The 16,247-nt window shown below is 43.4% G+C and overlaps 1 protein-coding gene across 1 annotated transcript in view; it reads left to right on the top strand.

The window, feature by feature from the left end:
• LOC308578661 (FK506-binding protein 15-like) overlaps positions 1-12,082 on the top strand; it is a gene marked incomplete at its 3' end in the record, with an annotated part of 88,128 nt that extends 76,046 nt beyond the window's left edge. Inside the window, exons 19-21 of the mRNA XM_081179140.1 lie at positions 6,979-7,062; positions 7,841-7,948; positions 11,411-12,082. Of these exons, the coding sequence (XP_081035266.1) occupies positions 6,979-7,062; positions 7,841-7,948; positions 11,411-12,082 (864 nt within the window). The remainder of the gene's footprint in view (positions 1-6,978; positions 7,063-7,840; positions 7,949-11,410) is intronic.
• Between the last annotated feature and the right edge of the window lie 4,165 nt (positions 12,083-16,247).

Genomic DNA, 16,247 nt, shown 5'->3' with positions numbered 1-16,247 from the left:
ACTGTTTAGCTCCGACCTGTACCCCTTTAACCAGCTGGTCCCTTCTAATCATATTTAGCAAAACCTCCAGAACCGATATGAAGAGTAATGGGGAGATTGGGCACCCCTGTCGTGTCCCTTTTTCTATTTTAAATTCTTCCGTTATCACATTATTTACAATTAATTTGGCCTTTTGTTCTGAATATATTGCACCCATACCATTCTCAAATCCTTGTCCTACCGCCATCCCATGTAGATTCTTCTTCATAAAACTCCAAGAGATATTGTCAAAGGCTTTCTCCGCGTCCACAAATATCAGTACTGCTTTAGTGTTTATGTTCGCTTCTAATAGTTCCAAAATGTCTATTATATTCCTCACATTGTCTGACAAATGCCTTCCTGGGAGAAAGCCTGCTTGATCCTTATAAATCTCTTCCATCAGCACCTTTTTCAGTCTTTTTGCCAAAATGTCTGCAAAAATTTTGTAATCCACATTAAGTAATGAAATGGGGCGGTAGTTCTTAAGCTGAGTCTTTTCAGTCTCTGTTTTCGGTATGAGTGTGATATAAGCTTCTTTCCACGATTCTGGTGCCCTTTTCCCCTCCAAAATTTCATTACAGACTTCCTTCAAAGGTTGTAGTAACCACTCCTTCAAGGCTTTGTAATATCTGGAAGTCAACCCATCCGGTCCTGGAGATTTGCCCAATTGCATGTTTTGAATGGCACCTTCTATCTCTTGTTTGGTTATTTTCTGATCTATCTTATTTTGATGAGAGATTTTTTGTAATCCATATTTCTTTAGAAACTCATCTATATCCCCTTCTTTCTGCGGCCCTTGCGAATAAAGTTTTTTAAAGTAACTTTGGAAACAGTTTCTAATCTCATTTGGCTTATAGATATTCTTTCCTTCAACCTCTAAGCTTGTAACCGTATTTAATTTTTGTCTTTTCTTCAATTGCCATGCCAGAAGTTTGCCACATTTATCTGCAGATTCATATGTCCTTTGTCTCATTTGTTTAATCTTCCATTCTATTTCTTGATTTGTCAATTCCATATATTGCGTCTGATATAGCTTAATTTCTCTCAAAATCTCTTGGGACTTTGGTTTAGATCTCAATTTCTTTTCCCCTTCTTTTATCTTTTCCAAAATCTTGTCCTTTTTCTCATTTTGGCTTCTCTTCTTTATTGTATTTTGTTGTATTAAAAATCCTCGCATAACAGCTTTCCTTGCGTCCCAAATTACTCTTTTTTCAACATCTGTTTTTAAATTTATTTCGACATAGTCTCTCAAAGTTTTTTGGGCCTTTTTGTAGATCTCTTCATCTCTAAATAAGGTGTCATTCATCCTTCATCTGAAGGAGCCAGCTGTTGTTAACTTCATCTCCATCTTTACAGCATTGTGGTCGGAGCAGGTTTTTGGGCAGATTTCCACTTTCTTTATCTTTGGAGCCATCCCACTAGTAACCCATATTTGGTCAATTCTAGTCCATGTCATCATAGCTTCAGAAAAGAAAGTTCCCTCTCTCTCGAGAGGGTTCTTTGTTCTCCAGATGTCAATCAAGTCCATGTTTTCAGTCATTTCAAAGAAAGTCTTTGGTAGGCTCCCATCTTTGGAGATTACCTGTCTTTGTGCTTTGTCCATATTTGTAGATACTACTCCGTTCATGTCCCCCGTCAAAATTAAATTATAATCCAAGTAATCCAGTAGAGTCTCATGCAACTTCTTAAAAAATTCAGATTTCCCCTTGTTTGGTGCATAAATTCCCACGATCAGAAATTTTTCTCCTTGAACTTGAATTTCAATTGCCAAAAATCTTCCTTGTTCATCTTTAAACATCAATTTCGGTAACAGTTTTTCCTTTGCATAAATCACAACTCCTCTTTTCTTAACTTTGTCAGAGGAAATAAATTCTTGTCCCAATCTTTTGTTGATAAGTAATTTTCTATGCAGCCTCGTCACATGTGTTTCTTGTAACAAATCAAGTCCAATTGTTCTTTTTTCAATATATAAAACACATTTCTCCTCTTTCGAGGAAGGTTCAAACCATTGCAGTTCCAGCTTAGAAGTTGCAGAGCCATCTTACAGTTATTTACTTGCCCCTCCTGCCGCTCCGAGTAGTTGTTCGTCAGTAATCGGTAATTTCAGTCCAAATGATAGATTGGCAATGTCAGGTATTACTTCTGCTGATGATCTAGGTTCCACTCCAACCACTTCTTTCAGAAGGTCTTCTTCGTTGTCTCTTAAAAATATCTCCTTGTCACTCACAGATTTAATTTTTATTTTCCTTTCCTTGTACTTAAAAGATAGGCCTTGAGGAAATTCCCACCTGAAGAGTATTCTGTTCTTTTTCAGTAAATCAACCAAATCTTTATAATGAGCTCTGGCGTCTAAAATGTGCTTGGGTATGTCCTTGAAGATTTCCACAAAGGAATTTTCAATTTCCAAAGTCCTTTGGTAATGTAGATTCAATATTTTATCTCTTTCTTCTTTTGATCTCAAAGTTATCAGACAGTCCCTTGGTTTCTTTCTGTTTTGTCTTCTGCCCAATCTGAAAGCAGCCTCTATTTTAAATTCTTCTTTCCGCAGCTCCTGTTGCCAAAAGTTCAAAAGTTCTTTTATGAGAAAGTCCGCCAAACTATCTTTCTCACTTTCAGGCACTGCTCTTATTCTCAAATTTCTCTCTTTTCTTTGCATTTCAAGCATAGACAAAGCTAGCTCATGTTCTTCCAATTTTTTCTGAACTGGTGGTATCTTTTCCTGGGTGGTGACAGCAATCTCTTTAGCTTCTTCTGCAATCTTTCGAGTTGTAGCTGATTCTTCTAAAAGTTTCCCGATAGACTGCGTGTTAGAATTCACCTTCTCACCCAGGTCATTAATACTTTTCGTGTGCAAATCAAGCTTTGCTGCAACCTCAGCCAGTTGTTTCCTAGATTCCGCCAATTGTTTGCTGGATTCCTCACCTTGTTTTGTCAAATGTTCCAAAGATTCATTTATCTTACAAAGAGCTTGCGTTACAGCATCGGTAGACATAGCTTTTGGTTTTGTCTGGTCAGCTGCAGCTGTTACTGTACCAGAAACTGAGGCCCTTCTCTGGTGTGAGGCGTCAGTCCTGTGTTGTTTACCCGATCTAGTTCCATATGCCATAACACTCTCACATCAGCCAAGGTTGTTCCCACGCTTGTAGGTTGTTTTCAAGTGGAAGTTTCCAGTGGCTTAACTTCTACAGTCCCATTTACAGCTATTTTAACCAAATCCTCTAGAGGGGGAAATCTCCAACGTTCTTGCAACAAAATGTCTCTTTTAAAAGAGTCCAAGTTTCCTGTTGTAACAATTCCCCCAAAGTCTTATAATCCAGTAATTCTGTATCTTTCACAGAGTTAAGTTAAATTAAGTATCAATTTAGAAGAATTTCCTTTAACAAAGTGACAGTCCTCTATTTGGCTTCCCTGTCAAGACAGTCCGTTCCCAGGGTTTTAAGACAGCAGATGTAATTCCAAAAAGTTCCTTTTTCATGCAGGCATATCAAATAAGTCTTCCTCCCTCTCTGCTCCTGCATGCATGAGGGGGATTTCAAATTCAATGTCTAGTTTACTGATTTTCAAAATAGTCCTCTCAAGTTACGCTTTGCGCTCTCTTTGCTTTGATCTTTCTGCAGTCCGGAAAGGCAGACTTCCTTATTTTTTGCCTTTCCCGTTTCCGGCCGAATTGTTCAATAATTTGTTCCAATTCCAGATAGTTATTTGTATCCTACTCATGGGTAGTTGTTTTCAGTCCGAATTACAGGAAGGAATCCGCGCTCTCCGACAATGGTGACGCGGCTTCGCTCCACGGGCTTGAGTAACGACTCTCAGCACCGCTCCTCACACCCGCTGCCGTTTCAGAGCCTTTAAAAAGGCTCCTTCGCGATTTCGGGGGGGAGCAAAGGTGCCCGCCGAGTCTCCTTGTTCACAGGCTTCCGCGCCTGTGACTTTTAAGGGTCCCCACTTCGCCGTAGCAGTCAGACCCGAACTTGCGGAGCAGACTCCCTCCGGAGCTCGGAGGGAAATCCGCCATTAATCGCTGCTGTATCAAGAACCCTCTCATTACAGCTTTACTTGCGTCCCAGATTACTCTTTTTTCCACAGTGGTCTTCAAATTTATCTCAAAGTAGTCTTTCATAATTTTTTTGGCCTTCTTGGTAATTTCTGAATCTCTAAACAAGGTGTCATTCATCCTCCATCTGAAGGAACCAGTCGGTGTTAGTTTCATTTCCATTTTCACAGGGTTATGGTCAGAGCAAGTTTTTGGGCAAATTTCCACTTTTCGAATCTTGGGAGCCATTCCTCTGGTTATCCAGATTTGGTCAATTCTTGTCCAGGTCTTTTGGGCTTCAGAAAAGAAAGTCCCCTCTCTACCTAGGGGGTTCTTAGTTCTCCAAGTATCGATTAAGTCCATATTGTCTGTCATTTCAAAAAAAGTTTTCGGTAGTCTTCCATCTTTTGTCACCACTTGTCTTTCTGACTTATCCATATTTGTCGATACCACTCCATTCATGTCTCCAAGCATAATAATATTATAGTCCATAAAGTCCAACAACGTCTTATGCAGTTTCTTAAAAAAATCTGATTTCCCCTCATTTGGTGCATATACCCCTACTATCAAGAGTCTCTCTCCTTGAAATTGTATTTCAATTGCCACAAATCTTCCTTGATCATCTTTAAAAATGAATTTTGGTGATAAACTTTCTTTTGCGTAAATCACCACTCCTCTCTTTTTAACTTTATCTGATGAAATAAATTCTTGACCTAGTCTTTTATTAGTTAATACTTTCCTATGTATTCTAGTCACATGGGTTTCTTGCAAACATATCAAGTCCAATTTTTCCTTTTTCAATAAATGAAAGATTCTTTTGTCAGGGGAGTTCAGACCTCGAATGTTCCAACTTAATACCTGCAGAGACATTATATAGTTATTCTGTTTCCCCTCCAACTGCTCCTAATAGTTGTTCTTGATCTGTGGGTGGTATCACTTTCTCTGGTTTATCCAATTCCAATGGTAGCTTTGCTGGGTCCTAAACTCCTGGTTTTGGTATCTTTGGTTCTTTTCCCTCTGCCTCTTTTTGTAAATCTTCCTCGTGGTCCTTCAGGAATCTCACTTTGTCCTCCTCTGATCTTATCTTCACCTTTTTCCCTTTGTAAGTAAAAGACAAGCCCTGGGGAAACTCCCACCTGAAGATAATACTGTTTCTTCTTAACAGGTTCACTAGATCTCCGTAATTAGCTCTAAGGTCCAGTAAATATTTTGGGATATCTTTAAAAATTTCTATCCTTGAATCCTCTATTTCCAATGATTTCTGGTAATGCAGGCTCAGTATTTTATCCCCCTCTTCTTTGGATCTGAATGTAATCAAACAGTCTCTTACCCTGTTCTTTCTTCCCCCTTTGGTCCCTTTACCAAGTCTGAAGGCAGTCACTATCTTAAAGTCTTTTTCTAGATCAAGCCCCCAGAATTCTTCAAATTCCTGTGTAAGGAAATCACTCAAATTACCTTCTTCCAATTCCAGTACCGCTCTGATCCTTAAATTGGTCTGTTTGTCTTTAAGTTCAATTAAGGACAATTGTACCTTATGGTCCTCTAGTTGTTTATTAATTGGCTGTATTTTTCCTTTTACCACCAACACCTTTTCTTTTGCTTCCTCGGCAATTTTTCTTGTCAATTTAGATTCCTGCAGCAACCGATCAATGGCCCATGTATTAGAGCTGATAGTTGTAGTGTTTAAATCAATTTTGGTTGACAATTTTTCCAAACCTCCAAATATTTTATCTAGTGATGCATTTAATGTCTCTTCAGAGCCCACATCTTTTGCTCCAGACTGCCCAGTATCTTCTTTTTCTAGAACAGGAGGTGCTACTACTGATTGTCTTAATTGCTGCTGCCTGGTTTTTATCCTTGAAGGCTGGGGTTTTTCCTGATCCACTACTTTATCTTTAAAATTCAAGGTCACTCACACAGTTCGGATTTCTTTTGTGGTGGGAAAATTTCCTAGCCAACTGTAATGGAAAATCCCCAGCTATGTCCCAAGCCTCCTCTAGGGGAGCACCTTGGCAACAATGTTCCTTTCAAAGCAACTTATTTCTAAAGGCAGTCGTATCCTTTTTAACTTCCAATTTTCCAATAAAAAGCAACAATTACAGAGAGGGTCTTTCAATATTTTCAGTTCAATTGCAGAGTAGTCACATATGGTTACAAATGTCTATAAACGGTGCAACACTTTCTTACTGTCTCTGGCAGACCAATATCAGGGATTAAGCGGTGGTCTTTTTTTCCACCCTTTTTCCTCAAATCCGAAAGTTTCTTCTCCCCCCCCCCCGCTCTGAGAGGGAGTTCTTGTATCTGGCGTTAAAATTTAGCTCCTCTTAATTCAGCTTTTCCAGTTCTTAGCTTCAAAAGTCTTTGGTTTAGTCCTATTTACAAAACCGGAAGACGGACTTCCTTTTTGCGCCTTCCCGCTTCAGTGCCAAATTCAAGTTCATTGCGTCGATCAAAAGAAACGAATCCTTTGATCTCCCAAATTTTACAGGATCTTACTCACGGGTTGTAGTTTAGAAGCCGAAATTTCAAAGGAAAAAGGTCGGCGGTCTCCGGCATCAGCTGTGCAGCTTCACTCTGCAGAAGTAGCGATCAACTCTAAGCACCGCGCCGCACACCCCGTCTCACTCCGGAACTCTTTGCCGAGTTCCTTTACAAAACGGGGGGCGCAAAGGGTGCCCGCCGAGTCCCACGGTCGCAGGCTTCACTCGCCTGTGGTTTTCGATAGGGTCCCCCGCTTCGCTGCAGCAGGTAGACCCGATTTCTGCGGAGCTTCTCCCTCCGATTCAGAGGGATTCCGCCATTGCCGATGGCGCCGCCTCTGCTGGGTTCTCATGTCTGCCGTAGGTCTCTCTGCTTACTGTTTATTACAAGGGCTCCTGAACTGTGGTCTGCAGACCACCACTTAGTTAATGCTGGTTTCCTGCTAGCTTTCCCTGCTTAAAACCACAAGAAGCTCAGAGAACAAGAAGCTGTCACCACAGCAGGAACAGCCAGAGCCTGTGAAAGGCAAGGTCAGTGGGGCTCTCTTAAAACGTCTTGATGGAGGGTCTGCGGTTCTAATGTGTCCCACAAGCTTGTTACACATCTGTGCTGTGAACCAGCGTGATGCTGTGTAGTAATGCAGAGACTGAACTGCATTACTGTATATAGAGCTTAGCGTTAGCTGAAAAAGCAACTCATAAATTACATGTTGTCAAAGGCTGGAGGACCCTGAAAAATTCGATGCAGGCAGCTGGGTAGGAGTTTACCTTGTATACAATCTGTAGAGAGAGACACTGGACTCCCTGTCCACAGTACAGTGTGAAATGTGGCTTGCCTAATTGGTCCCAAACTTTTGGAAGGGCACCAGGTTGGCAGAGGCAACAACAGTTAACAACAGTTTAAAACAGTTTACAGTCACACAAATAAGGTATCTCCTTAAAAAAAAACACAGATGTGTTCCTCTCTCTGTAACAAACCGTGAAGTGCTCTTGAAATAAGCAGTGTTAAGGAAAGTGGTGGTGGGGACAAGCAGTAGAGAGAAATCTTAATCACATTCAGCAAAAGCAATGGCAATTCACACTTCTGTAACTTCAATCAGGAGTTGTTACCTGTTAGTCTGAACAGCACAATTCAATGTCATCCATCGCTTAGCACGTGGATGCTATCCAGATAATGTATGTTGGTTGTAAAATAAATGAATAAATGAAATCATCACCACATTTGGCTGTCCAGAAGCTCTTGAAAGCCCACTGTCCTTGCTGGTGTTGCTTCCCTGCCTTCTGACTCTTTGACATCATCCTGCCCCAGGTGAAGAAGATCATGAACGAGGTCTTCCAGTCCCTGCGGGGCCAGTTCAACTTAGAGGAGTCCTATACTGGCCAGGAGGTCCTGGGTATCGTCCTGAACACCATCAAGGTACAGCCCAGGGCAGATGGATCCTGACACATGAATAAGATGCAGATTGAGTGAACTGGTCTATCATTTCTCTTCCTTTTTGTATGGTTCCAAATGTCATGAGTTTGGGTGCCAGAGTTTTGGGTGCAAGGTGCCCATAACTACTGGGTTTAGTAAGTGTTAGAATTTAATCACTGCTTGGAGAGTGAAACTGAAAGTCAGACGCTTAACAGCTGGACTCAGCTTCCTGTGTTGAGGAGATCGCTTGAGAGGTGGGCCATTAGAGAACTAATAATGAAGATGATGATGATGATGATGATGATGATGATTTATTTTGTTTATACCCAGCCACTCTGGGTGGCTTCCAACACATATATAAAACATAGCCAAACATTAAACATCTTTAAAAAATGGAACACTTTACCAATTTGCAGAGGCCATGCTAACCTCTTTATCAATCCAATTTTAGTATACAGTATGTGCTGCAGACAGAAAGATGGGCCATCAGCAAGACAGACACTCGCCAATGTTTTGGTTAGGAGGAAGTTTTAGGATTTCAGTTGGCTATGGTGTGATCAAAAGAAAAAAGGCTTTCAGTCTGTTAAATGCAGCAAGCTGGAGAGGCAGGATCAGAGCACAATGCAGACTGACAGTTTGAATTAGAGGTTGCAGCAATGGGAAAAAAGGGACTATCTTGGAGTGTATGCTGGGGGGCCCCTCCATTACAGGCTCAGGTGTAAATAAACTATATGTCATTATGACACCACAGTCTACACTGTGCCTCATTTCCAAAGAAACACAGACTAAGTGCCTAGACCCCTGCAATCTTGCACCAGTCAGAGATTGCGGTGGCATTTAGCCCCATATTACTAATCATGGGAGCAGCAAAGAGGGTGAAGCCCAGCTCTCACTTCCGGGGTGGCGCCATCGACAATAGCGGACTCCCTCTGATCTGGAGGGACTAGCTCCACGTGAAACAGGTCTTTTCCGCTACGGCGAAGCGGGGACCCTTTAAAAAATCACAGGCAGATGAAGCCTGTGACCATGGGACTCGGCGGGCACCTTTAGCGCCCCCCAACCAGCAAAGGAACCCACTAACGGGCTCTGGAGCGAAGAGGGGGAAGTGGCGCGGTGCTGAGAGTCAACTGCTTCTTCCATGGAGTGAAGCCGCACAGCCGTTGCCGCAGAGCGCTGCCTTTTTCCTGGGACAATTCAGCTTCTAAAATAATCACCCGTGAGTACTTAAATCTCGGACAATTGGACTTTAAATAAGGACTTGCGAGCAGAAAGGAAAATTGGACTTAAAAGTTTACTTCAATTTGGCACTGAAACGGGAAGGTCTAAACAGGAAGTCAGCCTTCCGTTTCTTTATAGATAGATTAAAGCAAAGACATGGCAAACTAGAGCTCAGAAAATTGCTTGTAAAAGGTTAACTTTCATCATTTAAAATTGTTGAACCCCCTTTGGAAGCAGGAGAAGAAGGGGTTTTTTTTCCGGACTGTTTAAACCTGCAGAAGTGAGTGCAAAATAAAGTAACTTTCCACTGTCTTGATCCTGGAGCGGGGTGTCAGGACTGACGTTTTTTGAAGCTCATTGACCAGAGACAAACGTCCCTGACAGATAGCTAAAAGAAGAGAAACATAGTGATTCCATTGTTCCCTTTTGCATTTTAAAGGAACAAATATTTACAAAATATCTGAAAAAGGAAACTTTGTTGTCAGACTTGTCTTTAAAAGAAAGAACAAATAGAAGTTTTCCCCCTAGAGCAGGGGTCTGCAACCTTTAAGACAAAAAGAGCCACTTGGACCCGTTTCCGAAGGGAAAAAAACTGGGAGCCGCAAAACCGGGAAGGTGATGTCAGGACGGTGCATGACTAACGCACGCACCGCCCCCATGCGACGTCACAGCCAGTACAGCGCCCGCCAAAGTGGGGAGTGTTGAGGCGCACAATGTGCCTCCTCCCCTCGCTAGTATCCGCCCCGGAGCCGCGGCAAAGGTGTAAAAGAGCCACATGCGGCTCCGGAGCTGCGGGTTGCAGACCCCTGCCCTAGAAGGAGACTGTGAAACTGTAACCAGCTTGCAGCTGTTACTGGTTACAATCGTGGGAATAGACTCTGACCTTGCAGGACAATGTATTCAGAAGCTCTGTTGTGTGCTCTCTGTAAAACAAATGCCCTACTGGAACAGCTACATGAGAAGACAGACTTGATGACTGATGCGATCAGAAATTTAGAACAGGCAGTGGGAAATTATATGGAGCCCACCCAGGAATTAAATCAGGAGTATGCCCTGACAGAACAGATGAGGGAAGAGGATGTTGCTGAATCTGGGGCGCCAGAGATGGAGGGAGTTGTGGCCCAGAAGGATCATGAGCTTTTGGATTTGACAAATGAACTTGGAAAAAGCCAGATTTGGAAAGATAAAGTTTGGTTTGGTTTGGAAATGGGGGGTTGGATAGACCCCTATGCAGGGATGTTTGGACTTTTCGAGTCTGGCAATGGGCCGTGAGATGTTTGGGGTTGTGGGGGTTCTTAATTTTGGAGGGACTTTGAAACATGTTCTTAAATACCATATGGAGTTTAGTGTGGACTATGGAAAAGGGGCTGATTTGTCGAGAAGGGACAAAGGAAAATACAGCTATAAATATGAAGAAGAGCCGCGGAAGGGACATGGAAGAGACTTAAGGGCCTCGGATATAAGATTGCCAGGTTAATGCGCTAGATTTATGGGATAAAAAGGACTGACAAAACCCGGGACCAGGAGGAAGGGACGTTGGATGAAGATTGGATTGTCTTTATTTTCTTTTTATTACTAGGAGTGTCTTATAAAATTGATGAATGTTAGAAAAATGTTGGAACAAAATTACTTGGCTTTAGCAAAAATGTTTAAAGAATTATGTAAGAATATCATGGTTATGAGAAGTTGGTAAAAATAAGACTTAAGTTTTAAGCTTTAAGGTTTTTTATAGTAAGGTAAGATTAAAATAGATTAAGGTAATGTAATGACAGAATATTATGAAATATGGAAAGGATTTGCTGCGACAATTAATAACCAGGATACAAAAAAGGGAGGAGGAGGAGGAGGTCAAAGAAAGAAGGTAATGACAGTTGAGGATTTGAGAATGATGGATTTGTTTTTGAGTGTCTGTGGGGTATTTTTGTTTTTTGAACTTGTATTGTTTGATGTGGTTTGTTTTTTCTTGTTTTTTCTTTTTCTGCTTTGTTTTCTTTTGTAATTCTAAAAATTTTTTCAATAAATATCATATTTTTTTTAAAAAAATGAAGCCCAGCTCTCTAGAAATAACAGGTTGTATCTAAGGTACTACAAAGTGAAAGTTACTTAGCTGTGCCTGTGTGGCTGAGTAGGGATTCAAACCCTGGTCTCCTGAGTCCTGGTTAGAGACCAACCATTACACAGTACTTTCATCAGGGGCTGCAGTCGTTTTTGTGGCAAATAATCCCCCCTCCCCTCTACTTGTTCCAGACAACAACTCTGCAGCTGCTGGAGAGTCAGGAGGAGCAAAGGGGGAGCAGCAGCACCGAGGAGGAAGGACCTGCGGGAAGGAAGCAGCCAAGTGCCGTACCCCTTTATGGGGATCCCCACAGCAACTCTCTCCGAGAACCAGCACCAGTGGCATCCCCCGCTCCTTTGGCTAATCTGAAGGAAAGCTCAAGCAGTCCTCCATCCACCGCTCTTGAAGGAGCCCAAGACAGTCTGCGTTTTGCAGCTCCTGAGGCTCATTCTTCGGAAGCACCGGTTGAAGAAACACGTGCAGCCTCTGCTCAAGCTGCAAGGTCGCCTCTCAGGCTCTCCGCCAGAATTGAGAAGGAGAGGCCAAGCACTCAGGGTGAAATGGACACAATAGACACTGCCATTCTGGCACCTCCAAATCCAGCAGCGGATGAGACGGCCCCTGCAATGGAGGGGCCCACAACGGGTCCAGAGGGCAAGGAGGAGAGTGGGGCAAGTCAGCACACTGCTGGCCCCACTTCTCAAGCTGCTGTTGCCGACAAGCAGCAGGACTTGGCTGGAGCCTCACAGCCAAGACCAGCGTCCAGCCCCATGGAAGCGGATTCCAGCTCTGTGCCAGGGTGGGAGGGGGACGGGAACTGTACCTATGATGGGTCTTATGGTACTCAGTGCCTTGTGTTCTGATCTGGGGCTGATCTGGATGGAGATGGGGTTTTTCTGTGAGCCTCCCCAGATTGCTCATTTGGGCTGAGGTCATCTTGACTTGTGGTTTTTGAGGCTGCTGGCAGGAAGAGGAGTGACACCATCTCTCTCTCTGTAGCAAATGTCAATTTGGGACTTTGTCTGGCTTCAAAGAACTGACTATTTAATTCACCACTGCCGAACACACCTGTACCCTACACGCTTTTGACCCAGCTGCTGCTGGGAGTAGCGATGGGTATCACCTTGAACAGCTCCTCTCTGTGGAAACCAAATTTAACCTATTGCCATAGCTCACCTCCAGTTTTGAACCTTGGCAAAACCGGATCTTGAAGAAAATAATAATAAAGTGCAATTAAAATAAATTAACCCTGTTGCCTTAGTTTTTTCACTTTAGCAAGGCAAGAAGGGGAGGGGTATTTGTGTGGTTCTGTACGCCAAAAACCGACTCACCATTTATAGGGCACCTTAGGTGCTTCACGTACATACACCCAATATGTTAAGAATTAACACCAGTCCTGTGAGGGAGGCCAGTATTAGTAATCTCTTCGTATTGCAGATGGGGAGGCTGAAACAGAGTGGCTTGCCCAAAGGTTGAATGGTAAACTCGGGATAGGCACAAGGCGGTGCCTTGGTCCTCATCTCTGATACAAAACTACAAAGTATATACAAAAGTAACAAATGTGGTGACAGTAATAATAATGCAGCAAAACAACACCACCACAAACTGGCTTAGAAGTATAAAATCAAATTTACTAGAATAATAACTAGAATACAGATAGACTTGTAACCATTCAAGCAACAAACATACTAAGGTGCCATGTGCAAAACAAAGCCTGGAGATACTGTAAACATGGAGTGGATAAATGTACAACTGTATCTTAACAAGTTGCATGTGCAATAAATGTTACACAGACTGGATAAATGAACCTTTCAACAAGTAGCGTAAGTCCAATCACAGAACGGCAACCCCGTGCCGCCACAATGGCAAGGGTAGCACACTGGAGAATATGAAAAAGTTTTTCAAAGCTGTTTTTCAAAGATTGAACTGGATGAGATGGTCTTCAATAGGTCTTGAGTTGGAAACACAAAGGCGTTTGCATGGATCAATCACAGGAAGGCAAATCAAAGCCACCACCCTGGTGAGAATAACGCAAGTGGGCAAAAGGAGACCTGTTCTCCGGATATATTACAGATTTCGCTACACGCTTCATCAGTCCGAAAAAAGTCATAGAAAACTGTTTGCTCAGGATAAAGAAAGTATTCACAGGCACAGCGTGTTGTGAAACGCCTCGCTCTTCCCCAGTTCCCATTTACCGTGATTGGGCATGCTCCACTGATGCAGAGCACTTTCCCTTGACCCGCCACTGAGCGCACCACACCGGAAGTCTCATATATAAAAACATAAAACATTACTTTTTAAAAAAACTTCCCTATTCAGGATTGCCTTCAGATGGCTCAGGGGACGGATAACTCCATACCCTCCAACCTTTCTCCATTGAAAATAGGGACATCCTAAGGAAAAGTGGGACACTCCAAGATCAAATCATAAACCAGGATGGCATCTTTAAATCAGGAACATCCCTGGTAAATATGGACACTTGGAGGGTCAGCAACCAGTGCCATTTTTCTAGAAAAAGATGTGCCAGAACGCACCGTGAACACCTCCCTCATTCTCTTAGAATGGCAATGGTACCCAGAGCTAGTGCTCTGCACTCTGGGGCAGGGCTAGCTGCCCGTGGGGGTGGGGCTAGCCACCTGCAGGGACAAGGTGAGTGTCGGGGGGGTGAGCATCCCAGGGAGGCATGGTGAGTATCCCAGGGAAGTGGCGCAGTGATGTTCCCCCACAGCGATGACACCCAGGGCAGCCCGCACCCACATACCCCTTCCTCTGCCAGTGATAGCGCCCACCTGAGATGTGCCAGAACTGAGTTCCAGCAAGTTCCAGCTGAAAAAGCCCTGCTTCCAACATTATAATTATCGTACCAAAGAGCTTCGTAGCTTCTCTCTCTCTCTTTCACATACCCCACCTGTCACACACTCCAAACTTACATAACAGCAAAGGTTATTCCCCAGGGTTGCCAGTTCAGGAACATTCCAGACCCTTCCATTTCAGGTGTAACAGGGAGTCCTTGGAGCACCCCACAATCACCCAACCCTAACTTCTATAAGTTCAGGTCGAGCGTCACAAGCAAGAGACTTTAGCCAGGTGATAGAAACAAAACAGCAGCCAGTAGGCCTGATCTTTCTTGTTGCAACAAGACTTCCCACTGCCGCAAAGACAAAGCAGCCAGAAGCCCCCAACAATAGTTACATCCGTATTTTAAAGTTTCCCATAAAATATCTCAGGATGCATCATCAAGACATCATAGATCTGTCACAGAAAAGGTGTGGTCTCAGGTAGAACCTGAGATCCAGGCATACCCCTGTCACGCAAATATGCTCTTTGACACCTACTCCCATCCCAGTACCAAGGAATGTATTTACAGCTCCTTGGTCCCTGAGTCAAATCAAATACACCCCTCTGTCTTGTCTGGCTTCATCCCACTATAGGATGGATAGGCATTGTGATTGAGGTGGTTGGATATCTGTCTGACACTCTTGGGGCAGGATATCACTGGCCATGACTCCTTTGGAAGGCCCTGCAGAGGTGTCTGTTCATCTCGGGGATTATGGTGGGCTCACTCACCCCTCCCCTTATACCTCACTTCCCTGGATCCTAAATGCCATTGGAACTGAGATGATTGATACACTGAGTGATTTCCGATGAATTTCTAAAGTTTTCCCATTGAACCAGTACATAAATACATCGATCAGCGAATAGTTCCCAACCCCTTCTTTCCTGCTTCCAAGAGCTGGGACTCATGATTTTACAGCTTTTAAATGGAATTATGTCTTGACAAGACACTGGCTTTTTCTGCCATCTATTAATTCCAACTCTGGGGAGTCCAACTCTCCCTCCCACCCCACCCCCACACCTTTTCAATGTCATGCTGGAGGAATATGTTGACCTGACTGATATTTTGGGAAATGGTTTGCCCATTTACCCTCTATACAATTGGAGAACTCTCCATTTATAATACTAAACTTGGCATGAGGGTTCCCAGGGTGGGGCGGCAGACCTTATTGCTGTTTGTATGCTGGGTGCCATTTTGAATCAAGATGGCAGACTAAAATTTCAGTTTGGCATGACTTTGCCCATTTTGTGGCACATGGTAAGCTACAAGTAGAGATATGATCGCGAGATTCAGCTCAGGAGTGCTCAAGGTGTGTGTGGGGGGGGGTCTTCATTGATGTTTGGATGTTGGGTGCCATTGTGAATCCTGGACAGTGCCTGTGTCTGTGATATTAGTGTGGTGGTTGTTAGAGGAGAGGTAGTACTTTGGTGGAGGACACACCATGCTCCTTCTGTGGTAGTTCATTTTCAGCGAGCCAGCCAGCAAGAAATCATACGGAGTAAGTGAAGTTAACTCTTTATTAGAAGAAAAAAGGCCTGCTTGCTCACTTCATCAGGGCAAGGAGTCAGATGTGCTCTTGTGAGTGAGGTCTGAGGCCTTCTTCTGACATTAGAGCCACTCAGGGATAGAAATAATTTCTCCCTCTGCAGTCCCAAACATGGTTAGAAGCCCACAGCTTGCTTTAGTTCTGCACTTGCTGGGTGTGAACAGAGAGCCAAAACAAACCTCTATCTTAGCTTTCTGGCTCTGAGCTGGAGGAAGATGATGCAGGTGCAGAAACAGGGAAAGATATCACACCCTTGCATCTTTGTCCTTCATCTTACACCATGTTCCAGTGCTGCAGTAGGCTCTATGTAGCAAGGGCACGTTCTGGTGACCACAAATTTTGAATTGGCTACCCAGGTTACATAGATTGTAGAAAAATCAGCAATGCTTCTGTTCACTGATTCCTGGAACTTTCTTGAAATGTAGGCTTCAGCTGGAAACATTACTGGAGCAGCATGTGGGAATGAAAGGCACACCACTTGTTCAATGCAACAATCAACCTCAAGAGATGATCCCAGAGTTGGATTATTTTCTACGACATGTCATGGGTGTTTAGAGTAAGATGCATACCACTTCCGGAAGCGGCGCCATCGGCAATGGCGGATTCCCTCTAGTTCTGAGGGAATAGCTCAGCGGAAATCGGGTCT

Source organism: Podarcis bocagei (genome assembly GCF_964188305.1).
Source record: "Podarcis bocagei genome assembly, chromosome: Z".
Classification (NCBI taxonomy): Eukaryota; Metazoa; Chordata; class Lepidosauria; order Squamata; family Lacertidae; genus Podarcis; species Podarcis bocagei.
This window is presented reverse-complemented; position numbering and strand designations above follow the sequence as displayed.